The following is a 25789-nucleotide window of genomic DNA, read 5'->3' on the forward strand; positions in this document are numbered from 1 at the left end:
GGAGGGAACTTTATTTGAAAGTTTACCAAGTGATGAGAAACACGAATATCAAGATTATGGATGTTCCTTTGAATTTTGAATTAGCTAAACAGAAAGAAATTCACACTTAAACATGGCATAGTAAAAATTCAGGAAATCAAAGGAGAAAATCTTAAAACCCGAGAGAAAAGACCAATTTCCTATAAAGTAACAATGATCAGATTTGAGAGCAAACATCTCAGCAGTTGAGAAATAAGAAAACATTTTTTTTTTTGACAGGCAGAGTGGACAGTGAGAGAGAGAAAGGTCTTCCTTTTCCATTGGTTCACCCCCCAATGGACGCTGCGGCCAGTGCACCGCGCTGATCTGAAGCCAGGAGCCAGGTGCTTCTCCTGGTCTCCCATGCAGGTGCAGGGCCCAAGCACTTGGGCCATCCTCCTCTGCACTCCCGGGCCATAGCAGAGAGCTGGCCTGGAAGAGGGGCAACCAGGACAGAATCCGGCGCCCCGACCGGGACTAGAACCCGGTGTGCCAGTGCCGCAGGCGGAGGATATGCCTAGTGAGCTGCGGCGCCGGCTACATGGTTTGTTTTTAAAAAGTGCCAGTATAAATAAACTAATAGTCACTCTAGGGTGTATGCCCACAGGAACCATCATCCGAGCTGAGATGGAATACGACGTTTCTGTGTGAATGCAGAGAACACGCGGCCCAGAACCTCCCTGAAAGAACTACTACCAGGTGAGTTTCAGGGCAAAGGGTGTATGTCACAGGGAGCCAATTCACAAACAGAGGCAAATACAAGCAGTAAGTTATTGTCCATAAAATAATGATTAAAATTAGGGGTCTGTTGAGGCAGGTGTTTGGTCTGGCGGTTAAGATACTAGTTTCCCACAGGGGAGTGCTTGGCTTCATGCCTGCTTCCCGTTCCCAATTCCAGCTTCCTGCTAATGTGTACCTTGGGGGGCAGCAAGTAGTGGCTGAAGCAGCTGGGTCCCTGCCACCCACGCAAGAGACCCAGTTTGAGTACCAGGCTCTGGCCGAGTATAGGCTGCTGCAGGCGGTGGGGGAGTGAAGCAGTGGGTTGGGAACTCTTCTGTCTGTCTCTGTTTCTATTTCCCTGCTTCTCAAATAAGTTAAAATAGTCTTTTTAAATAAAAAAATTAAAGGAAATAGTTTTTTTTTTTTTTTAAATCAGGGGTATACAAATGAGGTGGATCTCAAAGAGCAAGCAGCTATAACACATAAAATGGGAGGAAGTTGCATCATTCGTTGTTTATTGTGTAGTCATACAGGGTTTGACCTATTTAGATCAATTATCCATGTTAGAAACTGTAGTCACTGAAAGAGTGGAAACAGAAGTTAGAACTCCTAAAACAGTCAAAGAGGAAAAGGGAACAAAGAATTCTTGATCAATCAAAAGAAGAAAGGAAATAAAATCATAAAGAAAGTAGAGTGAGAGACATTAAATGAGACTGGAATAAATTCCAGAATTTCAGAAACCAATAGAGCAATAGGTTCTCTTACACATTGCTGGTAGGAGTACACACTGGAATCCCACTTGGGGACACAGCTTACCATTACCTTTTAAAGTTTCAGATTACATACTTTATGGCCCAACAATCCCTCCAAAGAGAAATTATCACCCACAGATTGTTCCCAACAGCAAAAAGCTGGAACAACCCAAAGGTCCACCAAGAGGAGAATGGACAGGCTAAACTGTGAGAGAGAGTCACACCATGGAATATTAGACCGTTATGAAGAAGAATGAACTTCATTACTAACATTGATTCTTAGCCATTTCATGTTGTATACAATAGTAAGTTTCAGAAATTTTTCATGAGGCTTTAAAACAAGTAAAATACAATAGTATATTATTTTAGTCATTGACATGTGTGATACAACTTTTTTAAAAACAAAAGAATAGGGCCGGCGCCATGGCTTAACAGGCTAATCCTCCGCCTTGCGGCGCCGGCACACCACGTTCTAGTCCTGGTCAGGGTGCCGGATTCTATCCCGGTTGCCCCTCTTCCAGGCCAGCTCTCCGCTATGGCCCGGGAAGGCAGTGGAGGATGGCCCAAGTCCTTGGGCCCTGCACCGGTATGGGAGACCAGGAGAAGCACCTGGCTCCTGGCTTCAGATCAGTGATATGCGCCGGCCGCAGCGGCCATTGGAGGGTGAACCAACGGCAAAAAGGAAGACCTTTCTCTCTGTCTCTCTCACTATCCACTCTGCCTGTCAAAAAAAAAAAAAAAAAAAAAAAAAAGAATAATGAACAGAAAATTCAGAGGGCTGGCTACTTCAGTTGGGGGAAGAGAAGGGCAAGAGCCCGTAGGAGAGCTGTTAAGTCACAGGTTTTTTTTTTTTAATTTTTTAAAAAATATTTTATTATTGACAGGCAGAGTAGACAGTGAGAGAGACAGAGAGAAAGGTCTTCCTTTGCCGTTGGTTCACCCTCCAATGGAAGCCGTGGCCAGTGCGCTGTGGCCGGCACACTGCGCTGATCCAAAGCCAGGAGCCAGGTGCTTCTCCTGGTCTCCCATGGGGTACAGGGCCCAACCACTTGGGCCATCTTCCACTGCACTCCCAGGCCATAGCAGAGACCTGGCCTGGAAGAGGGGCCACCGGGACAGGATCGGTGCCCCGACCGGGACTAGAACCCAGTGTGCCGGCGCCGCAAGGTGGAGGATTAGCCTGTTGAGCCATGGCGCTGGCCCAAGTCACAGTTTTTGTTTTAGTTCTCTGTTTGAAGAGTAAGTTAAAGGTGTTCATCATATCAACAAACAAAATAAAACAGGGCCACCAATATACCTGATGATGACAGAAAGCTACGCCAGAAATTGTGATTAACATATTTTGTGCCCCTAAGATCTATTTTAAAAATCAGCAAACACAATAAATGTAAATGGACTAAAACTATTAGTTAACAGAATAAATGGACAAGAGTCAGCTATATGTTGCTTATAAGATACTTTCCTGAAATGTGAGTGCATACAAAAGTTAAAGGATGGGAAAAGAGAACCAGGCAAGGGATAACAAAACACAGTTATACCTGCCACACACACAGTAGTCTTTTTTTTTTGGACAGGCAGAGTTAGACAGTGAGAGAGAGAAAGGTCTTCTTTCCATTGGTTCACCCCCCAAATGGCGCTGCACTGATCCGAAGCCAGGAGCCAGGTGCTTCCTCCTGGTTTCCCATGTGGGTGCAGGGCCCAAGGACTTGGGCCATCTTCCACTGCACTCTCGGGCCACAACAGAGAGCTGGACTGGAAAAGGAGCAACTGGGACAGAATCCAGTGCCCCGACCAGGACTAGAACCCGGGGGCCAGTGCCGCAGGCAGAGGATTAGCCAAGTGAGCCACGCACCAGCCCACACAGTAGCCCTTGAAGCAACAACTACTAGGGTTAATGATCACCTGTACCAATATTAAAGGGAAAATTCACTGAGAAAACAGAAAACCACAGCTTGTATGTCCAATAACATATCCTCAAAACTCAAAGCAAAAAGAAAAGAAAAATAAGTTTTAAAAATGCACAATTATAATAGGAAATCTTAAAAATAAAGAGCAAAATTTGATTTACAGGAGAAACCTACAAAACCAGTCATATAGAAATTTTAATATCCCTCTATAAGTGTCCCCCTATCACTGAACAAGCACATACAATATTAGTAAGGAAACAGAAAATCTGGATAATATAGTTACTAGGCTTACCTAACTGACCCATAGAGACTGCTACACTTAACAATTAAGGCAGACGTGTTCTTTTCAAAATCAAATGAGGAACTTACAAAAACTGACCACACACCAAAGCAAGTTTCAGGAGCAGGTGTTTAGCCTAGTGCTTAGGGTGTCTGTAACTCCACATCAGAGTGCCTGGGTTTCATTCATGACTCCAGCTCCTGCCAGTGCAGACTGGGAAGCAGTGGTGATGGCTCAAATAACTGGATTTCTGTCACCCATGTGGGAGACCTGGATTGCATTTCCAGCCCCTCAGATTTGCTCTGGCCAAGCCAAGGTTGTTCCAGGCATTTGGAAAGCGTACATGTGGATGGGAACTCTCTCATTCTCTCTCTGCCTCTCAAAAGGCGGGGGGTGGGAGGGGCGCTGTAGCATAGTAAGTAAAGCTGCCAACTGCAGTGCCAGCATCCTACATGGGCAGAGGTTCAAGTCCTGGCTGCTCCACTTCTGATCCAGCTCCCTGCTAATGGCCTGGGAAAGCAGTGGAGGATGGATCAAGCAGTGGAGAGCTGGCAAGCTCTCCAGGCATCTAAGTGGGGCAGATAGAGATGGGCCGACTGTTTTGGAAGCTACTGCTGGGCCCTAGGTGGGAAGTCTGGGATGCAGGAGCAAGAAGGATGGACTGGAAGGATTTTTGGAGGATGAAATACACAAACTCTCAAGATGGGGCCAAGGAGAGGCTTCAACGTTGTTGTCTGCAGGGAGCCTGAGGTCTATGCACACTGAGAGATGGGATTTTAAAAGAGGCTCAGTGGCCAGCACTGTGATGTAGCAGGTAAAGCCTCCCCCTGCGGTGTCAGCATCCCATATGGGCTGCTGGTTGGAGTCTCGGCTTCTCCATTTCCAATCCAGCTCCCTGCTAATGTGCCTGGGAAAGCAGAGGAAGGTGGCCCAGGTCTTTGGGGCCCTGCACTCATGTGGGAGACCTGGAAAAATCTCCTGGCTCCTGACTTTGGTCTGGCCCAGTCCTGGCCATTGCGGCCATTTGGAAAGTGAATTGGTGGCTGGAAGATTGATCTCTCTCTCTCTCTCTCTCTCTCTCTCTCTCTAACCCTGACTTTCAGATAAATAAAATCTTAAAAAATAAAAAAAAATAAAAAAAATCTTAAAATCTTAAAAAAATAAATGAATAAAATAGGCTGATTCAGGGGAAAAGAGCATGGGTGTAGTTTTGGACATGCTGAGTTTGAAGTTCCTTCAGTTAGGCTACGTGGAAAGGTTGGGTAAGAAATTGAGCACGGTCCAGAGCTCTTGGGGAAGGTTAGAGCTGCAGATTCTGTTTCAGCATGGCATCTGCAGTGGGCACTATTGAAATCCATCTTACAGGGTCACCCAGGGAGGGAGTGTGGCTGGAGAAGAAAGAAGAGTTGAAGATAAACACCAGGATTGAAAGGAAAGGCAGAGGAGGAGTCAGGACAGAGAGAGAAGGGAAGGGTAGGAGGAACAGTCTAGGCATCTGGACACCTAGGCAAGATGGGTTTCCAGAAGGGAGTGTCCAATAATGTCATGAGTTGTTGGCACCTGTTTTTAAAAATATTTATTTATGTGAAACGCAGAGTTAGAGAGAGGGAGAGAGAGAGAGAAAGAGAGAGAGAGAGTCTTCCATCTGCTGGTTCACTCCTCAAGTGGCCACAATGGCTGGAGTTGAGCTCATCCAAAGCCAGGAGCCAGGAGCCTCTTCTGGATCTCCCATGCAGGTGCAGGGGCCCAAGGACTTGGGCCATCTTCTACTGCTTTCCCAGGACATGGCAGAGAGCTGGATGGGAAGTAGAACAGCTGGGACCCGAACCGGCACCCATACAGGATGCCTGCACTGCAGGTGCCGGCCCCTAGGAGGTGTTGACACTTTTCAAGGGAAACAGAGCAGCCGTTGGGATTCCTCCTGACTCAGGAGCTACATTAAGAGAGCAAGCTGGAGAAGACATACATCATCACCATCATCATCTATTACTAATAATGCAGTGCAGAGGGGCAGCATGGGTGGCAACGAACTGCTCTGCATCTTGATTTGGTGGTTACACGGATCCGCATTTGTCAGAACTCACAGGGTTACAGATGAGGGAGAGCAAATGTACTGTGGATAAACTAAACAAGCAAACGCAGCCGAGCCCTGGAGACTTAACAGCGCTTCCGTTTTCCCCAACAATTTTGTCACTGCACTGCTTGTCCTTCTTGGGGTTCTAATTCAGTTCAGGACTGTTAGCTTGCAAAGGTCTACACCCATGGAAACAGCACACTACTTGTGCTCTGGGCTGGGAAGCACAGAAGAGATACAGAGGCAGCAGAGACACAGGGCATGGAACCGATGGTCAGAGCCCTCCTAGGAGCTGACTAGTGGGTGTGGGGAGGATAGCCTGTCACTCTGGTCCCTCCTATGTAAAATAGAATTGATTAGGAAAGGCCTTCCCAGCCTGGGATGGTCTAAGGTTCTATTGTGAAAATCCCAAAACATGATTCAATTAGCTCTGTTGTCGGTTTTTTGCTGTTGAGAATAAATGATCATAATAAACCATTATCTGGCTTTTTCACACATGAGACCCCAGATGACTTGGCAAACACCTTGGAGTGGCGGGAAAACACTCAGGTTTCTGGTTTAAAGCCTTGTAAGCGCCTTCCAAAAATCCTAAGTAGTAATGATTGATAACAAACATGACCCATATAGGTTTGTAGTGAAAAAGGGACTTCGATAACATTTGTTCATTTCAGCCCTTCACTCCTATCCCATCAATCATGTCACGGAGGAATTATTCCAATTTAGGGGACAAGGAGAATGAGAGACTGGTCACCTAAGGCTTTGGGTGGTGTTGAGATTTTCCAAATATTCCACTTTCCCAAGACCCACGGTGGATCTGTTGCAGTTTGGTGTCGAGTGCTTTGCATTGTCTCCTAATCCAATGAAAATTAATGGAAAAGTGTTAATTGAGTATCAATTCATGCTTAACATTAATCTGAGCATCTGATGAACCACAACTTTATGTTGCTCCTCATGCCATATTAACTCAGTTTATTGTAATAACCTAAAACAATAAGGAAAATTACATCCGTATTGTTTTAAATACCCCATAAATTGGATCCAGCCTGAATTTGGCCAGCTTGGCATCTGCTGAAATACACATCGCCTTCGGGAAGCTACAGACAGGGTCCTTTTGGAGTTTTCCGCGCGAGGGGACTGGCACCAGCACTTATGTAGCGCCTTTTGTGTGCCGGGACCTGTGTTGCACCACACTGCTCCCAAGGTGGCAGGCGACTCTGAAGCTGCTACCGCAGCTGGCGCCCCAGGTCGCGGAAAGCGGGGTGGTGGTGGTCTTGGGTTACTGCAGCCCCATGCATTTTACCATCTCAGCACAGAAAAGCTGGGTAATTTGAGAATTACAAATTACACAGCAGACGGGTCGGAGAGAGGAGTTTCCTGGAAAAAAAAAAAAAAACCAACCCCCCCAAACCCCAAAACTTTCTCTGCCATCCTAGAGACTCTCCCAAACTCCTCCTCACTTAAAGACAAACTCGCCGGCTGCAAGCCCCGGCCGCCCGACCTCGACCCCCAGGAACCTGTTTTACAGTATTTTTAAAACGCCGTCCGACCCCGGCGGAAGCCCTTTCCCCCCGCACTTTCCAGCCGCTGGGACCGCGTCAGTTTCTCAAAGTTCGAGAATCACCTTTCCCGGGCACGGCTTCGTACCTCTGCCGGGGAAGGGCGGGGAGCCGCGCAGGACGAGCCGGTGTGCAGCGGCAGCCGGAGAGAACTTCCAGCGCGCAGGGCCACTACAGCCGGCGGCCGCGGTGCGTGCCGGAGGGTCTCCGCCCTCCCGAAGCCCGCGACCCTGGGGGGGCGTCGGGGCCGCCCGGGGCGGCGCTGGGGTGGGGGGTTGCTCCCGACGTCCTTGACCTAAATTTCCGCGCGGTGGCTGCACCCAGCAGGGCGGGCGGCCGCAGCCATCCCCGGATCCCGGCGGCAGGGGCGGCGGCGGCGGCCGGAGCCGGCGAACTTGAATGGAGAGGCCGAACTCGGGCGGCGGGGGCGGGGGGCGTCCTGGCCCCGGCCCGGGTGCGGGTGTGCGGAGCCGCGGCCCGCGGCGCGGCGCCTCCCTCTCCTCCGATCCACCCGCCCCCCGCAGCCCATGTGATCCGGGGAACGGGTAGGGGGCGCCCCTCCTCGCCCCGCGCCCAGCCGGCCCGGAGGCGGGGTCCCCCCTCTTCGCGCCGCGGGGCTCGCGCGCGCCGCCCCCGTGGGTCCGGCCGCGGGGTGCCGGGCGTGCGCGCGGGCGAGCGGGCGGGCGGGGGCCCGCTCCGGGTGCGTGACGTCACCGGCATTGGTTACACGACGTTCTAGAACTCCGCCCCACGTGCGCGGGGAGGAGGGGGAGGCGGAGGAGGAGATGGGGGTGGGGAGGAGGAGGGGGAGAGGTGGGGATGGGCCGGGGGGGGGCGGGGACGGGGGGTGTGCGAGGCGGCGGGGCTGAGCTAAGCCGAGCCCACGTGTGACGGCTCTCGCCGCTGCCCCGGCTCCGCCGCTCGCAGAGCGATTCGGAGGAGCCCGGGCGGGGGGGAGGAGGAGGAGGGGGAGGAGGGAGCGGAGATCTCGGGGCTCGGAGCCGGCCGCCGCTCCGCTCCGATCGCTGTGGGGCTCGGCTTTTCGGGGGTGGGGGGGCGGGGGGGCTCCGCTATGGAGGCAAATGGGAGCCAAGGCACCTCGGGCAGCGCCAACGACTCCCAGCACGACCCCGGGTAAGTTTCCAGCCGCTGCCCACCGCGCCGCCGCGGGCTCGCTCTCCTTGCAGCGGCGGGGACGGCGGTGCGCGGCGCCCGGCATCGCCCGCGGCCCCCGGTCCCCCGCGCCCCCGCCGGGGCAGCCGCGCACCTTTGGGTCGCGCTTGGCCGCCACCTTCTCCCCCCACCCCACCTCCCGGCTCGCGCTCGCCGCTCCCCCCCGCTTTCCTTTTAGCTTTTGTAAGTTACACGTCAAAATGGCCGATCTGACATCGGCGCTCACTTCTGTTATGTTTTCTCCCTCTAGTAAAATGTTTATCGGCGGACTGAGCTGGCAGACCTCACCAGGTAAGGGAGGAAGGGGGGGCGCCCGGGTCCCCCCCTTCTTGGCTTCTTTATTGCTCTTTGTTATCCCGGTGTAGGAGCCCCCCCCCGCCATTGGCTCCCCACTTCTCCTGTGCAAGGTTATTTTTTTAAATAGCAAATCCTTTCCGAGCCCTCTACGCGACCTCTGTGGCCGAATTCTCCCCGCGTGTGCACAAAATGCGAAAACAAAACAGAATAACCAGAGAAAACTACTTTTGGTTTTTGTCCTTGATCAACATTTGCATTGCTTTTTTTTCCCACACCTTCTCCCCCCCCCCCATCTCTCTCTTTCTCTCTCTACAGATAGCCTTAGAGACTATTTTAGCAAATTTGGAGAAATTAGAGAATGTATGGTCATGAGAGATCCCACTACGAAACGCTCCAGGTAAACCATTCCCTGCTGGATTTTGCCTTTATTTTAGAACAAAGTTTGAGCTTTATTTCTGGAGGCGACTCGGGAAGTAGCTAAGCGGATCTAGCGTGGGGCTCGGGCGCGGGGTGCCGTCCCGGCGTCGCCCCCGGAGCCCCCGGGGGTTACTGTGAATTGGGGCCGAACTCCGGAGACGGGGCTCGGGGCTGTGCGCTCTCAGTCATTCTCCCGTCGCCGCTTTTTCTCCCGGTTAATGTGACATTCAGCGTCATTCACTTTCCCCATAGTTTTTTTTTTTTTTTTTAACAACAACAAAAACCCCAAAACCCCAAAATCCCATGTATGCTGCCTGCACACCCCTTGCTCCCCGCACTCCTAAGCCCCCTCGCTAGAAAGGTGAGTGAGCCTCTGCCGAGTGCCGGGCTTTCTTCGGAATAAAACAAAGCGTGAGGAGAGCGGCGGGGAGGAGGAGGAGGAGGAGGAGGAGGAGGAGGAGGGAGGACGCTGAGGCGGCTCCGGAGGGCAGGCACCGGCCGTTCCCGAGTGGCCGCCGGGGCGCTGCCCCCGTGCACCTGGGCTCCCTCGCGTGCGGGGCGCGGGCCGAGGGCCGCGGGCGGGAGGTGGGGGAGGGGCCGGCGCGGCCGCCCGGGCAACTTTTGCTCGGCGGCGGCGGCGGCGGCGTTGGGCGTTCGGTCGCCCGCCGCCGCGTCGCTTTCCACGGTGTCACGTTGTCTCGTTTGTCTCCTTTCTCTCTCCCCCTCTCTTTGTCTCCTTTCAGAGGCTTCGGCTTCGTCACGTTCGCGGACCCAGCCAGCGTAGATAAAGTGCTAGGTCAGCCCCACCACGAGTTAGATTCCAAGACGGTAGGTGGCTTTCGGTTGTCGTCCTACGCCCCTCTCCGCGAGCGAGCTGGCCGCTGACAGCCCCGTTTAAAGGGACAGCGCCCGCTCTGGCTGCTGCGTGGCGAGCGCCGAGTACTTTTTCCACAGGGCTTGGCGACTTGGCTCCAAAGTTTGCCGCGGCGGCCGGCCTTGGGGTTCTGGTGTCCGGCGGGCCGGGTCCCGCCGCGGCCTCACGTGCCGCCGCCGCCGGGCCGCGGCCGGGGCCCAGGCCCCAGGAGCCCCGCCGGGGAGCCCGTGGTGCAACTTTTCTTTGTCAGCCGAGCCAATGGCCTCGCGGCAGGCACGGGCTGCGCTGCGCTCGGGGGGCCGGGGCGGCGGGCAGGGGAGGGGGCGCTCGAGAGAGGTCCGGGCAACAGGTCCCTGTGGGGGCTGGGGGGCTGGGGGGCTGGGGATGCGGAATGCCGGCTGGGGGGGGGGGAGGCGCTGGCGGAGCCCAGCCGGCCGGCCAGCGCGCCACTCCAGATGGCCTGAAATCTAGGGCTGATAAGGCCTGGGGTTTCAAAGTGATTTTTTTCTTTCTTTCTTTCTTTTTTTTTTTCCCCCCTCATATCCTTTCATTTGAGTGTGAGTCCTTTGATAGCATTGGGGAGTTTTTCAGACTCCGCACTTGGGGTAGGGGGTGTGGGGTCTCTAGGGAGAGGTTAGAAGCTAGAAGGGAGGGAAGAGTGGGTCCCTCGTAATACATTTCAGGCAGGGGGCTTAGCCCTGTGGCCGCTGGCTTTGAGTCTACCAGAATTTCCCCACCGTTTTTGCAGACAGTATCTGCGCCAAGCAAGGGCCTGGAATGACACGGGGACAGAGTGCTGGGCCTCTGTGGTGGGGCGCAGGACGAGGGAGAGACGGGGTCCTCATTCCGGCTGCCCCCCTGAACTTGGACAAGTTGTTCCCTTGCCCCTGGGCCTCAGTTTCCTCATCTGTAAGATCGGCAGAACGAGGTGATCTTCCCGGTGCCCTCTGGCTGTTAACTTTGAATGGCGGGGTCGGGAGAAGCAGGCAGCCCTCCCTGCCCTCGACTTGATTTTGCAAACTGGCGCTCTCTCTCTCAGGACAGAGGTCAGGTGTGTGCCCTCCACCCCCAAGAGAAGGCCTCACACACTGAGGCTGCTTTTATTAATGGCACTGGACTTGTGGAAGCTCGTGGCCTTTTTGTACTTGCAGATCATTTAATTTCAGGAATCATCATTGATAGAGTGATAATGGACGTCTGAAGAATTCTTTTTCTTCTTGATTTCTTGGCTGGACATTTCAGAAAGCTAGTGGAATGAAAACAGGCAGTCTTTTTTTTTTTTTTTAAGGCACGTTCAGGAATTGAGTGTCCAGCCCCTCGGTGCTCCTGAGAAGCAGGATTTTGCTGGTGTGCTGGCTGCCACAGCCTGCAGTTTGCCCGCTGCAATTGTTTATGGACTGTTGTGGTCACTATTATGTAGTGTAACCTGGCTTCTGACTTTGTTTCAACGTTCAGTGCAGGAGGCAGGAGGCAGAAGCAGTTGGTTTATTGACATGGAAACGAGGATCTTGTTTACCGTTACCTTAAAAGCTTTGTTTAGGTAGGCCATTCCTGTCCAGAATAGTACCCTAGTCTCTTCCTAGAGGACTTGTAGCTACAGTGAGTAGAGCTGTACCTAACTAACTCGTGTTTTAATTTTTGGTAGTTTTCCCTTTTCGTTTGTGTCTACAAAGATAGTTGACAGGGATGTGCAAAAGGTGGGGATTTGCTATGCTTCCCTGGACTGCTCCCCCACTCCAGAGATGTCAGCCCGCACGCCAGGCGCACCGAGAGCTTTGATCCTGGTGGCCTGTGCTGGGGTCACCGCACACCACACAGCAGCTCTCATGGCTTTTGGTTTTGCCATTGTAGACTGCTCTGGCAGTACTTCACCTTCCTCATTGCCCCTTACTTCCTCCAGCTCTCGGCTGCTATCCTGACCTGCTCCTCACCTCTTAGCCCACAAACATGTGCTGGTTGGCTGAAAAAAAGAAGTCCTTTGGGGGAGCCTCCAGGAAAAGACATCTCTGTCTTATCTTTGGTGGCCAGAATGGAAAATCCACACCTGTTGTATTTCTCTTGTCGTGTGCTCTCTCTGGTCAGTGCTAGCCACTCCTGTAGATGCAGTCGCGTTAATCTCTACGAAAGGGTAGTTGCCTAGATCAGAGATTTTTTGTCTGTTTTAGTTTCTGAAAAGTAATCTCTCATTTCTCAGGTCATGTATAAAGGTAGAGAACACGATGCAGTCTTTAAAGGACCTTAATCAAGGTGGTGAATTTTGGCACATCTTACTGGATTGGGCCTGAGAGTGTAGGTCAGGGAGCAAGGGACCTCCGATGGGCGGCCCGCCCCTGTGCTTGGTCCAAAGCATTATTCTCTGTGTACCCTCTGTGACAGAACTGAAAACAAGACTCAGACGTACTTTTTTAAAAAGAGCAATTTTCATGTAAAAGCTGAAGTCTATAAATAAATAACTTGTAGCCATAGGCATGCCACTCTGCATGTTGAAATTTTACCCAAAGATTTGTGGCATTTAAAAATCTCTTGAAAACCAACAATGAACTTTTAAAAAGAGTCATTCCCCTTTTATCTATCCAATAACCTCTTCCACCCTCAGATCAACCTGTTGGAGTCCAATGCCTGTGTGGGAACTGTGTTTGAGTTGTGAGCTCGTCCCTGATTGAGTCACGTGCTCTGCCTGTGCTTGCTTGGGAGGGGAGCTGTTTTCCATTCGGAGTGAGATTGGAGTAGGGAAATACCCTACTCGTTGCACCAGATTCTGACTTTTGTGCAGTGATTTTTTTTTTTTTTTTTACAGCCTTATCATGATGGCTTTTCTTTTCCAATTTAGGTTTATTTTGCTCATGGATTTTTACCCTCTGTGGTTTTTAGAATCCAGGTGGATTTAGCTCGTGCTTTCTTTTCTTTTTTTTATTCTAACATTTTAAAGAACCCCATCCGATTACATAGTTTTTTGACTCTTGCTTTTGAAGTATAACTACAGAACAAATTATCTTTTTGATTAATCCTGGGTAACTTTACTTTTGCAAAAATGGTTTAATTCAAGCAGAGTGTTACTACATTGGCTGCTTACGGGCAGTTTTTAGATGTTGTTGATTCTTGTCATTTTTGTAATTCCCTTCCCCTCTTGGTTGTTATCATCAGAGAGAAGAAAGACCATCCAGTTACCTACTGCTAGCAGACACTTGCATTTAACTTTTATGTTATGATTTTTCCCCCCAATGCTAATGATGCTCCCATCTTTTCTCTCAACCATGCATCACAAATTAGATGCAGGTACCATTTAATGTTCACTGTCTGTGGAAGAGAAACCTTTGCCTAAACAAGAACACATGATACCTGCTCTGGTTTATTAAGAGCATCACACACTGGAATGCATGGTACAGAGCAATTCAGAAAACCTTGCTGTGGTCGTGGCATTTTGGGAGGGATGGCTAAAGTGGCAATCAGTTTTTGCGGAACTTTTTTAATTGTCCAAGAAGTTACTAGAAGCTGGGTTATAATATAAGCCTGAGAAATGAGTGATTAATAATTAGGTGACTCATTATATATTTTCTCCTCTCCACAAAGCACTTCACTGACTCTGGCTTTTCCTTTGTTTCCCCCAGATTGACCCCAAAGTTGCATTTCCTCGTCGAGCGCAACCCAAGGTAAGTGAGAGAATCAGTGGTAGGATTATAACACTCAGAGATGGTGGCAAGCATTGCAGGTTGCAAACAGCCTTGCCATGACCTGTGGAAACCTGGTGTCCGCCGTTGCTTCGGGTGTCAGCGTGTGGCGGTGGAAGTCCAGGCGAGGACTTTTGTGAGATAATCGCAGGTGCCCATGGTAGCCATGCCAAGGTGGGTTCTGAGTGTCCAACCGAGGGCCAGGGACAAGTCTGACCCTAGCAGGAGAACTTGGCTCCGTGCGTTGCAGTATTTATGCGGGTGTTCTATTTTTGTTTTTCAGCACTGCTGAGATCGTATCAGGAAAAGTTGAATGTTTCCTTGTGACTGGTTTTCGGAGGGTCCTCTTTTTGAGGCCTGACACCTTGGAGGGTTTTGGGAGAGGAGCAGCATTTAAGTTATCAGTTTGTCTTTTCTGAGCCAAAACAGTTCTGTAGACCCATAGAGCTCTAAGTCTGAGAGCAGAATGCTGAAGGTCTTGGATTCAGGTTGTTTGGCTAAATCAGGGTGCACTTGAAACCAACAGCATAGCTTATTTATGCAGGTGCTGGTGCCTGGGCGGAGAAGTGCTGAAAGCGTCGTAACCTTGTAGGAGTGGGACTACACGACTTGCTTAAAGGTTTGAGCGAGGGCTGTGCTTTTGACAAAGTGTACAGTTAGCGTTTTCATCGAGCTTGCCAGGTGTGGCGAGGAGCCCACAGCTGCACGGAGCCCAAGGCCAAGACTTGAAGGCTTATGGCTTACATGTTCAACTTGCTCATTTTCACTAGCTTTTTTTCTTCCCTGTACAACACTGGCAGAAATAGCTGTCCTGCCTCTGTGGCCTTGACAGTCTACTCGGGAAGGGGGGAAAGTTGAAGCTTTTTGTGAGCGAAGGTCATCATGGGAGAGGGCTGCAGTGGGCTGGGCAGATCTAGTTTCTTTCAGCATAATGGCTCAAAAGTGGAACCTCTTAATTGTACGAAAGAAGGAATGGCTTTGCATATTAATAATGGCTCAGTTGGCCGTCCTGGATGATATGTTGAGAATTTCAGGTCCGGAACCTGCCATGTGATTTGATCCATTCTCTTTGTGTCTCTTACATAAATATAATGAAATATTTCCTTGACGCATTTTTTTTTCCTAATGATAGGAATTCATGAACCAGCGAGGCTCATTTATTGCTGTACTTATGCAAACTTGGGAATTTGTCTTTACTGCTTCAATTGCTTTCCAAACTTGTCATTGCAGAAGTCTTAAGAGAATTAGCAGTATTTCCTCTTGAGTTTGGAGGAATTGCTGTTTCTTCCATCCATGTGAACTTTCCAGGTTAGTCATTTGATCACTCAGAACCAGGATCAGATTACCCTCGAGGGAAACTGGAAAAATCCCTGACTTGGTCAAACTATGGGTCTGACCTGCTTTCCCCTCCCCCAGCTTTTTTTCTTAAAGCAGGCTGGCAATATTTCACTTTAATATACCCGGCTGTTGGGTTTTTCAGTGATGCATTCAACTTGAAAACGAGACGGACTATTTCTCAGACTTGTCAGAGTGTGCATCCATCCTCAGCCCTGCATCTGGGGTGTTTGTTGGTGACTTTTCAGATTTCAGATGTGCGTTAACATCACACCAGCTGGGGGCGGGACTGTTGCTGTGGAGGTCTAAGGATTTAATAATATTATCCTGTGTTTCATGGCACACTTCACTTTGCAAAGGACTTTGGTGTGTATTGTCAGTATCTGAATCCCAGCTCCTTCTGCATTTGATTGCTGTGCCTGCACTCATCACCACTTTTCAGCCTCAGTTTCTTGGCCTGTAAAATGGGAGTGATGCCAATAGTTCTGTCTACAGAATGATATTGCATGGTATTGGTGAGGGCTTTGAAACTGATGTATCACTGCCATTATAGTTGGTTAAATCATTGTTATGTGCAGACGTTTGCTGTGTGAATTTGGGCAAATCCTTTAACTTCTCTGAACTTCTGTTTCCCCATCTCATAGAATTTTTTTGTGCAGATTAAATAACATTGGAAAGGTAAAGGGCTTTAAAAATGACCTGGTGCATGGCACTGCCATTTCAATGTTCCTTGCTGTGTCTACTGTTTTTTCCCTTAGGCTGTCACATCGGTCCTGTGAGAGGTTGAATAATAAGAATGATGTTAATTGAACGTGTGTGCTCTGCACTCTTGTTGGAACTTGATGTGTACTGATTCACGTTGTTCTTACCATAGCCCTGTGAGGTGGTTACTAGAATTATCTCCATCTTGTGATGAGGAAACAGAGGCACAGGCGGGTTGAGAAGTGATGTCAGAGATGCACCCAGAACTGCATCTTTTACTGGTGTGCTATCCTGTGGGGGCACATTGGGAGACGCCCCCACCCTGGCTGTTGGGGAAGAGAACATAGGATCAGAGTGGTCCTTTGGCTGTGAGGAGCAGAGCCATGCTCAGAGTCTCAGGAATTTGAACTTCTGTGTTCTTGGGTATGGTGGACTCCTTCCCCCGCCCCCTGCCCTTCTCTCCCCTTTCCTGTGATATCATCCCATTGAGGGACACTGTCTGGTCCTTCCTCTCCATCCTACCCCTCAGGGCATCCTATATGGTTCTGGGCTGGCCCAGCCCTAGGAAGGCAGCCTGGTAGCTGTTGAGCTGCATGGTGTGGGGATGGGAGCAGAGTGGGGATAAGGTGTCTTTCTTCCCCGTCTGTGGTCCCTTTCCACTAAAACTGGGCCTGGTCACCCAGACATCAGACTGAAGTTAGTGTTAGGGGCACAGCCTGGCTGGCCGGAGTGCAGAACTTGGAGTGAAGTCTTCTTTATTTCCTGTTGATCTCCCTTTGTTGGAACTTCTGCATCTGTGTGTAGGGGTCGCAGTGGCAGGTTCAACCTTGCATCTGCCGGTGGCCCTGGTGCGAAGCTTGTAAATGATATGTCAGCAGGCATTTCAGTTAAAATCCATTTCTCTGCTTGCTGGCTGTCCCTCCTTGCTGACGCTCACCAAGAAATCTTCCGTGGAGGTGTTAAAATAAGACTAGAAGAAATTGTGAGCTAGGAGGGAAGAAAACCCGCAGCAGTCCGGGACGGGCTTCATAGGAGTGTGGTCACAATACCGTTTCGTGTGTCATATATAGGAAAATGTTTTGACCATAATTTTAGTGAGCAGCCAGGGGAAGAGTGTAGAGTCGCACAGTTGGTGTATCACCCTCTGTGATGCGTGCACTCACGTCTTGGGTGAAGGACAACAGGGTTTTATGAACTAGTCCGGGGCCAACTGCAGACCGGTGGCCATTCATTAGCGAAGCTCATTTTGATCGGAGGAGAAGATAAGTCCTTTCTGGATCTCCCTATTTCTCCAGATGATTGTTTCATTTTGCAAAACATGTAATAAGGGCCCCCCACCCCCACCCCACCGCGGCCCCAACATCTTCTTAAACATTAAAGTAGCCATGCTGCTCTAAAAAACCTGACTTGATTTGAGGCCATTGGGGAAGTGAGGGTGATGAGGGCCGATCACTCTGTATCTTTTCTTTGTTCCTTTTGGGGAGAAGTGCTGGCTGCCTGCAAGACTTTTGCTTAAGTTTGTGGGTTCTTGCGTGGATGAACCAAGAGACTCGATAAGCTCTTTCTGCAAGAGTGGAGTCTGGGCACAGCTCGCCACCTGTCCTACTTGTCCTTGAGCTTGAGAGAACAGTCCCCACTCCTCCCAGTTGCCACGTTCTTCCAGAAGTTTTGGAACGGCCAGAACCTTTCTGTTTTGACCCCAGGAGATCTCTTGTGTTCAACCTGTTTCCAGTTGCCTCTGTTGCCACTGGGTGACCGTGGGCCAGTCCCTGAAGCCCCGCCACACCTTCTCCTTCCTCCTCTCGGAAAGAGGGAGAGGGCCAGGTGTTTGGTGCAGTGGTTAAGCTGCCTGTTAGGATGCCTATGTCACACGTTGGGTATCTGGGTTCCGTATGTGTCTCTGCTCTTGACAGCTTTCAGCAAGAGCTCCCCCTTGGAGGCAGCAGGTGATGACTCAAGAGTCTGGGTTCCTGGCCCTCACATTCTGGGAAACCTGGATGGAGTTCCTACCTCCTGGCTTCAGCCTTGACCCAGCCCTTGGCCATTTAGGGAGTAAACGAATGGAAAGAAGTTCCCTCTGTCTGTGGCCGTCTACCTCTCAAAAAAACTTCAAAAACTAAAGCCACTGAAAGGATTATAAGAGTGCACGAGGGGCAGGTGCAATGGATTTAGCCACCACTGTGTATGTTTGTATCCCAAATTAGAGTGCCTGGTTTGAGTCCCAGTTACTTCACTTCTGATCTGACTTCCTGCTAGCATGCACCCTGGGAGGCAGCAGGTGGTGGTTCAAGAATGTGAGTCTTTGCCACCCATGTGGGAAATTCGGATGGAAATCCAGACTACTGGCTTCAGCCTGGCCCCACCCTGGCTGTTGTAGGCATTTGAGGAGTGAACCAGTGGATGGACACTTTCTCCCTCTATCTATCTCAGCCTTTCAAACAAATAAAAATAAACATTAAGAAAAGACAAAGTCCCAGGAATAAAAAAAAAAAAAAAAAAAGTAAGAGGGATAATATAGCACCCATTGTGTGGAGTTATTTTAAAAATGAATGCAAAACTCTTTTCTGGGGCCATGCACAAAATCATGCTCAGCAAATGTTGCTGATATTATCGGAGAATTATTTTAATAGAATTTGAGAAGTGACAGTGGTAAAGCAACCTAAGGACAGTGTAAAGCAGAACGTAAGCTCGCCGAGAGCTTGGGGCCACTGTGGGGGGCTGCCGAGGAATGAATGAGTTGGGGCCAGCCTGCCATGTTCACAGCAGAGGCTGCTGCCACCCAGTACAGTTCTGTTCCCTGCTCCAGGTCACACCATTCCGTTGAGGCAGGGCCACGCTAGAAGCCAAGTGCTCCTGTCTGGTCCTCTAATGTGGCTTCTGAGCCCCGGAACGTTCCGTCCTCAGCCTGCATCCAGGTTGGTGCCATGGTGGCGCACTCCTTCACTTGTACGCCGCCCGTTCTGGGGCAGTGGTTTCTTGGCAGCTGCTCCAGGGCCAAGGGTGAGTTTCCCGCACCTGGCCTCCCCTTGCTGCCGCGGGTTGGTCACTCGAGCATCCTGCCATCTTGGGTGATGTGCTGCTGTCATCTCAGCAGCCACAGTTAACTGACCTGCTGCGGGGTGTTCTCACTGCCAGCTGGGTGGCGGCCGTGGGCTATCTGTGCCCCTGCTCCACCCCGGCCGGAGCCTTGGAGAATCACAGGCCTAGCTTCTTGTGTGTTGGTGAGTGTGGCTCCGTCCTGGGTTCCCAACTGGTAGCAGGTGTCGGTTCGAGGAGGAGGAGCACATTGTCCTACAAATGTCCTTCCCAGGATTTTGCTTTTTTCCCCTCTCTTGCACTGTTGTGAAGGTCAGCCTGCTCAGGGGAAGCTGCTGTTTTCCCTCTCAGGTGCATTTCGGCACACCCTTGAGCCTCCTGAGCCTCCTCTGCCCTCCTGGGAGAGAAGGGAGGAGGAAGAGGAAGCCAGGATCTGCGGAGCCAGCTGGCTGTCTGGGGGACCCCTTGAGGTGGCATCCATTCTTCAAGGCCCGTTCTGCGTTTTTTAAACCTGAGTGCTTGCTGGCTGGAAGCTCTGGGAGCACACACACAGGAGAGGCACAGTTCATCCTCCCTCCCTCTCCTCGTTTGACCTGGTGTGTCCCTTTTACAAGAGCTTGTGTAATCCTCATCAGTTGCTACTTCTGTGCGTGCACCCACGTCTGGGGCCGTTCAGGTCGCCCTCTGTGCTCCCCTGGGCCCACAAGCACAGTCTTAACTTCTGAGCCTCAGTGCTGCAGTTCTTTAGGGTCCACTGTGGGAGGGGTCTCTGTCAGCTTGTCTCCTACCTCTTCTGCCTTTTGCTGCCTTGAAACTGCGTTTGGTGCCCAGCCTGCCCTTCTGTGGGTCCAGTCTGCATAGCTTTCCCACCCATCATACAGCTCACCCCTCTTTCAGAGCGAGCCGAATCCTTACCTTTTCCATGAAGCTGTTCCTGCTCCCTCTGGGAAATAATCACATGTTGCATAACATTAGGGATGCGTCCTGAGCCCTGTGTCGCCGGGTGATTGCATGCCTATGCGAACCCCATGGAGCCCACTGGGCACACACATGTTCCTGCAGCCAAGATGTCACCCAACCCAGTAATCTTAGGGAGTCAAGCCCAGGCACACATACGGTCCTACGTGGATTGAAATGTGGTTACATGGGGCGTGATTCCTTCCCTGGATCTCCAGAGCACTTTTCTTTGATTTTGACTTTCCAACAATAATAAACTAGTAAACATTTAGTGAGCACATCAGGTATTGTGTTACATATTCACTCATTTATCCACTCAGCAAACTTGCTTTTTTTTTTTTTTTTTTTAAGATTTAATTATGGAAAGAGAGAGAAGGAGAGATAGCTTCCATCCACTAGTTCATTCCTCAAATGGCCACAGTGACTAGGGCTGGTCCAGGCCAAAGCCAGGAGCCTCGAGTTCCATGTGGGTCTTCCACGTGGGTGGCATGAGTGGCATCCTCTGCTGCTTTCTCAGGCACATTAACAGGGAGCTGGATTGGAAGTGGAGCAGCTGGGACTTGAACCGATGCCCATATGGGATGCTGATGTCTCAAGCAAATGTACACAGTGTGCACATGATGCGAGATCTGGGGCCAGTGGGCAGAATAAAAGTCCCTGCTGTCTTGGAACTGTCACTCTAGTGGTTCAGTAAGCAGTGAGCTAACAGGGAAGTGCACCATACACCATCAGGTGTGAACACCAAAGCCGGCTGTGGGGAGGGACCTTCTCTTTTAATCCATTCACCACTTCAGTAGTTCCATAACCATTTACCAAGTTCTGTGGCAGGCACTTTGTTCTGAGTTTTGTGGCATTTTATTTCATGCCTTGTTGCCTTCACTGGACAATAAAGTAAGAGCACGAGCATATTTTACCAGTGAAGAACCTCCCAGCCCTGTTGCATATCCTAGACTTGCATTCAGAGCAAAGGGAAGAACAGTTTCCAAGGAGATGTGGCTGTCCTCAGGGGTGTTAGCCCCAGGTTGGGAGGAGGCCACTGGGATGCAGGGAGGGAAGTGAGCAGCTCGCTCACTCAGGGAAGAGCCAGCACTCAGAGAGAAGGAGCTGAGCTGCCTGGAGGAGGTGGTCTTTGCCCCAGATCCTGAAGAACAGATAGGAAGGAAAAATGGCAGGAATGCAGCTCTTCCTTCCTACTGGGAGTGAGGAAAGGTCAGGGTGTGCAGTGTCTCAGAGGGTGTGTGCTACAGCCTGGTCTGGGATGAGGCTTGGAAAGTAGGCTGGGGCCGGGCTGTGGGAGGCCTTGAGTGGCAGGCAGAGCAAATGAGTGGTGCTGTCTTTGGCATGGTGGTGCTGAGAACCTGCTGTGTGTGTGTATGTGTGTGCCCGTGCATGCACGGGCTCCTGGGGAGGCTCTGGGGGGTGATCTGAGCTCCTTTGGACCCGTATAGAGGTTGGGGTCACTGATACGCCCATGGCTGGCAGCTTCCTGGGGCACTTTCCTCACTGGTCTTGCTGCTTAAGCTTCGGCCCGACTGTCCTCTCTGGCTCCAGACCTTTCTTTGGGAGTGGTGCTCTTGACAGATACTCTCTATCTGATCTTTCAGGTGTGGGGCAGCTTACAAAGAGTTTTGTCCTTCTCTTGCGTCCACCATTCGCCCTTTTCATCCTTCTTCATGAGGGACTATGATATAAACAAAATCTCAAGGTTCTGTACTGTATCCTTGTCTAAGCTGTGATCATGACCTCACCATGTGTAGACAGATGTCCTTTCTCAATATGGAAATCATAGATTGCTTGCAGGATGCCAAAGTGCGTGTGCTGTGGCTCAGAATAAGCACCTGGCCTGTGACTTTGCAGGTGGTGTCTGTGTGAGGTCACCTTTGCTGGTGGTTGCTTTGTGTGGGAAACATGCTTTGTTGGAATCATGCTCTCTGCTTTCCGTGTGGTGCCAGAGATGAGCAGGTGTGGTCTTGGGGCTGAGTCCCTGGTAGAATGTTGCAGCAGTAGCCTTAGTTCATTGGTTCACCTGGGACAGGTATCCCACTGGGTCCCAGATATGACGCAGTATCTCAGGTCTCCCTCTCATTGGAGGATGGATAGCACTAACTTTCCAACCAATGGAAACATACCTTAAGTGTGGTGTCTGGCTGCCATACTTCTTTGTTTTAGTTCTGAGACTGTGAGTAATCCAAAAGAAAAATCCTAACTCAAACTAAGGCTGTCACAAATTGTGAGCTAGTACAGTTGTAGGCACAGTGTAATCTCTGTATCCTCACTCTCCTTTAATTTAATCCTTGCAGTGGTCCTTTGTAGTCTTGCAGTATTATCTCCACTAGACAGAAGGGTAAGCTGAGGCGTGGGAGGGTAAATAGCTTTCCTGGGACCATAGAAATTTTGGGCCAAGATCAGTCTGCTCCCAAGGCCCTGTCCCCCTAACCACTAGGCTCTGCTCTATGCAGTTAGGCTCTACTGTATGCAGTACAAGTAGGGTGAGTTTAGATTCTTTCACTTTGCCTGACTGCTATGAAATGCTCAGGCCGAAAAGTAGAACCCATTTCACTCTGGTCAAGGAACTTCAAGTTATTTTCCACCATCCTTTTTCTAAGAGCCTGTTGAGCGTAGTTAAGTGACACTTCCCCAGCCATACAATTTTGAAGGAATCACTTCATGGTGTTGTGCCTCCATTTGTATCTGTTAAATGGGGGAAATCAGCAGTACCTACAGCATTGAATTGTTCAGGGGATTCAATGAGACAACACATCTGAATGGCCCGAGGTGACGTCTGCACCTTGCAGGTGCCTGTAAACGCTGGTTAGCTGTTGCTGTGCCCAAGATAGCACTGCCCACATCTGGGAGGGCTGTCCCTGGCAGCTCAGGGGTGACTGGCGCAGTTGCCCCCTTCTGGGGGTAATAGATGGAGCAACATCTCGAGACTGGAACATTCTGTTTTGGTGGCTTGGCCCGCTCACAGGTCCTGGCTTGCAAGGCAAGATGGCAGGCTCCTTTATCTGGGGGGGTGCCTGGTGGGCATGAGGAATTCATTTCCTGTGCCACATCTGATGCCTGTGTTTTTGCTGTCCCTGGGAGTGAGGTCCTGGCAAGCCTCTGGGGCAGAGCTGAGGCCTTGCTGTGTGAGAGGACTCCCTGGGAGCCTGTTGTCTCCCAGTCTTGGTCTTTATCTGCCTGGGGGTAGTGCCACCCATGACTGATCTGAAAGCATCACATTCATTTATTTGTCACTGCCTGTGACAGGCAAGTTAATGCTAATGGATTCTTTTTTTAGCCTGTTGTCTGGGATGAGTTTCTCCCAAATGTCCTGAAATCGAAGGCATTAGGGGAACGTGTAACTTTTATGTCAGGCGAGGATTTAAAAAGATAAATAGGGTTTTGTGTGCAAGGGCCTTAAATTTAGGTTAGGGGCAAGAGCGGCCAAAGGAGGGGGGGTGTGTTGGGCCAGGCCAGCGTCATCTTTTTAAGAAATCCATTCAGAGCTCTAAATTGCTGTTTCTGTTTCAATTATGTGACAATTTCAAGGGTTTAGAAAAATCTAATAAAGTGGTCTTGATGATGCATTCTGGGCAGAGTGTACTTCAGAAGTTCCAAGGGAATAAATTCGTTGGGGGTCAAGAGATCCTCGCTTAGGCCACCCTGGCCTTCTTACATCTGGGATTTTACATTTTTATTGTTTTGGAGGGCAGGAAGCAGTGTAGGAATGTATTCAGGGCTCTGTCAGTATCCTCCACCGAAATGAATTCCTCTCTGGGTGGTTGCGAATAGTCGGGCCCCGGCAATCTTTTTTTTTTTTTTTCTCCTTCTTTTTAAGCTGACATATTGTAAACGACTTTCAGAGCATGATTTGTGTGTGTAGTGATGTTGAATAAAGCACCAAAGAGAAGGCACTGGGGGAGGAGAAGGAGTGAGAAGGGAGGCCCCATAAAAGTTTTTTCTTTGCTCCAATCAAAGCTTTTGATAGTTTCCCAAAGAATAGAGGTTTACAATGGAGGCTGGCTTTGGGGCTGCCCACGGGAGCAGAGTGCAGAAAGACTTCGTGTTGCAAAATGTGATGCTGAGTGACATTAATGAGGTGACCGCTGTGGTGGGAGGGAGACGAGGAAGTGGCCAGATCATCGTTCCCATGGCTCGCTTTCAGCTGAGGGTGCCTGCATGTGTGTGTGTGCACGTACCATTTTGTCCCCTGCCCCTTCCCATGGAAGTTGTAGTCCCAAATGCAGTTTGATTTGCAGCAGAATTCCCCACTGTAGACAGGCTGTGTGTGGTGAGTGCTGGCCTCTGTACCTGCTGAAAATTCAAATTGTAAACCAGGAAGACTTTAGTTTGACTTTCTAGGTAAAACTGCAGGAGCCTGGGTGGGTGGCAGGTGAGCAGAGCTGGACACTGTTGGAAGGGCTAAGCCAACTGTGTGAAAAGTCAGTATTCTTGCCTCTGGAATGCATTCCAGGGAGAGGGGAAGAGAAAACCTGTTGGTGTACGGCTTTCTTTTCTCTTCTCTTCTCTTCTCTTCTCTTCTCTTCTCTTCTCTTCTCTTCTCTTCTCTTCTCTTCTCTTTTCTCTTCTCTTTTTCTTCCCCCACCCAAAGACCCTAGCCTGATTATACTTCATATTGGTGGTGTAAGAGGAACTTGGCAGGAACTGCTTTTTAAATACTTTGGTGTCTTAGAAAATATTTTCTATTTTCACTTGGTTCATGTACAAGAAGTTCCAGTTTTTTTGTTTTTAAAGATTTATTTATTTACTTGAAAGTCAGAGTTATAGAGAGAGAGAAGGAGAGGTCTTCCACCCACTGGCTCACTCCCCAGTTGGCCGCAATGGCCAGAGCTGTGCCATTCCGAAGCCAGGAGCCAGGAGCTTCCTCTGGGTCTCCCACGTGGGTACAGGGGCCCAAGGACTTGGGCCATCTTCCACTGCTTTCTCAGGCTGCCATAGCAGAGAGCTGGATCGTAAGAGGAGCAGTTGGGACCCAAACCGGTGCCCATATGGGATGCTGGCACTGCAGGAAGCGGCTTTTCCTACTACGCCGCAGCACTGGCCTTGAGAAGTTCCACTTAACTCAATGTTAAAGAAAAGAAAAGAAAAGCTGCAACGTTTTGGGTAGATTACCTGGGAAGGGAGTAAGCAAACTCGGCATTGCTGATTTCCTAGATAATACCTTGAAAGTACTTGGCTCTGTTACTCAGGAGGGAAGCCATGCCTTCATCTCCTTCCGGTCATGGCCTTGGCATGCTAACGGTGATAGGAAAATTGCTGGGAGATCTTATAAAAAGCTGGATAAAGCCGAGGGTGGACTATGGGAGGGGTATGCATAAGTATGGATTAAAGATGTTTTTGCACCAAAATAAACTTAGATTTTGATGTCATTTCCATGAACTTTTAGAAGGACCCATGTATTAATTGAACTTGATTTCTTTCTTTCTTTCTTTTTTTTTTTGTTGTTGTTGTTTTTTAAATCCCTTTCCACCAGTTCCCTCTGGGATATCTCTGGAATTATAGCTGGAGGCAAACAAACAAACACTGCAACTTATATACATAAGACTTAATAAGAACCAAGTGGTAGGTTCACCATCTCTTTTGTCTGGGGGAAAAGGGATCAAATTAGGATGCACGAACCTCGGAAAAAATTGGGCTGCGAATCTCCCCAAGACTGCTTCATGTATATGTTTCCTCCTCTGTTTTCAAAGCCGATAATTGGTTTTGGGAAGAACTTCCGACTTGATTAGGGGGCCCTTAGGAAATTAAAGTGTGTTTGAATTTCACAAGTATAATTTTAATTATACAAATTTTGCATTTTTCACTAGGGAGCCAGGTTCAGAACTTGTTTTCCTGTACTAATAGGGGTAGGAAAGCTGATTATGGCAGAATGCCTTCCTTACGGTGCTTTGAAACTAAAATTCCCTGGATTTGATTCCCATTTTCCCTGGCAGAACATGAGGTTCCGGTCAATGTCCATGCATGTCCCATATCCCACACGACTGGAGAGCAGGCTGATGTCGTGGGGGTAGGGCGTG

The 25789-nt window shown here is 50.0% G+C and overlaps 1 protein-coding gene and 1 long non-coding RNA gene across 12 annotated transcripts in view; one reads left to right on the forward strand and one right to left on the reverse strand.

Annotated features, from left to right (window-relative positions):
• Positions 1-625: 625 nt before the first annotated feature.
• The window catches only part of MSI2 (musashi RNA binding protein 2), a 406247-nt gene continuing 381083 nt past the window's right edge, over positions 626-25789 (forward strand). For 6 of the 11 annotated variants that reach the window (XM_062175386.1, XM_062175387.1, XM_062175389.1 and 3 more), the window contains exons 1-5: positions 626-717; positions 8731-8771; positions 9093-9174; positions 9938-10022; positions 13677-13718. In XM_062175386.1, coding sequence (XP_062031370.1) covers positions 8735-8771; positions 9093-9174; positions 9938-10022; positions 13677-13718 — 246 coding nt within the window. In that variant the 5' untranslated portion in view covers positions 626-717; positions 8731-8734. Of the gene's footprint in view, positions 718-8368; positions 8442-8730; positions 8772-9092; positions 9175-9937; positions 10023-13676; positions 13719-25789 lie in introns of those variants that run through there. The other 5 variants (XM_062175391.1, XM_062175394.1, XM_062175393.1 and 2 more) reach the window with 1 other exon arrangement.
• Positions 5244-7484, reverse strand: LOC133747167 (uncharacterized). Its single transcript, XR_009864287.1, has 3 exons — positions 7396-7484; positions 6503-6602; positions 5244-5628 (listed from the first exon to the last, which is right to left on the reverse strand). It is a non-coding gene; the product is annotated as an uncharacterized LOC133747167 (long non-coding RNA).

The sequence above is a fragment of the Lepus europaeus genome, chromosome 18, assembly GCF_033115175.1.
Source record: "Lepus europaeus isolate LE1 chromosome 18, mLepTim1.pri, whole genome shotgun sequence".
Taxonomy (NCBI): Eukaryota; Metazoa; Chordata; class Mammalia; order Lagomorpha; family Leporidae; genus Lepus; species Lepus europaeus.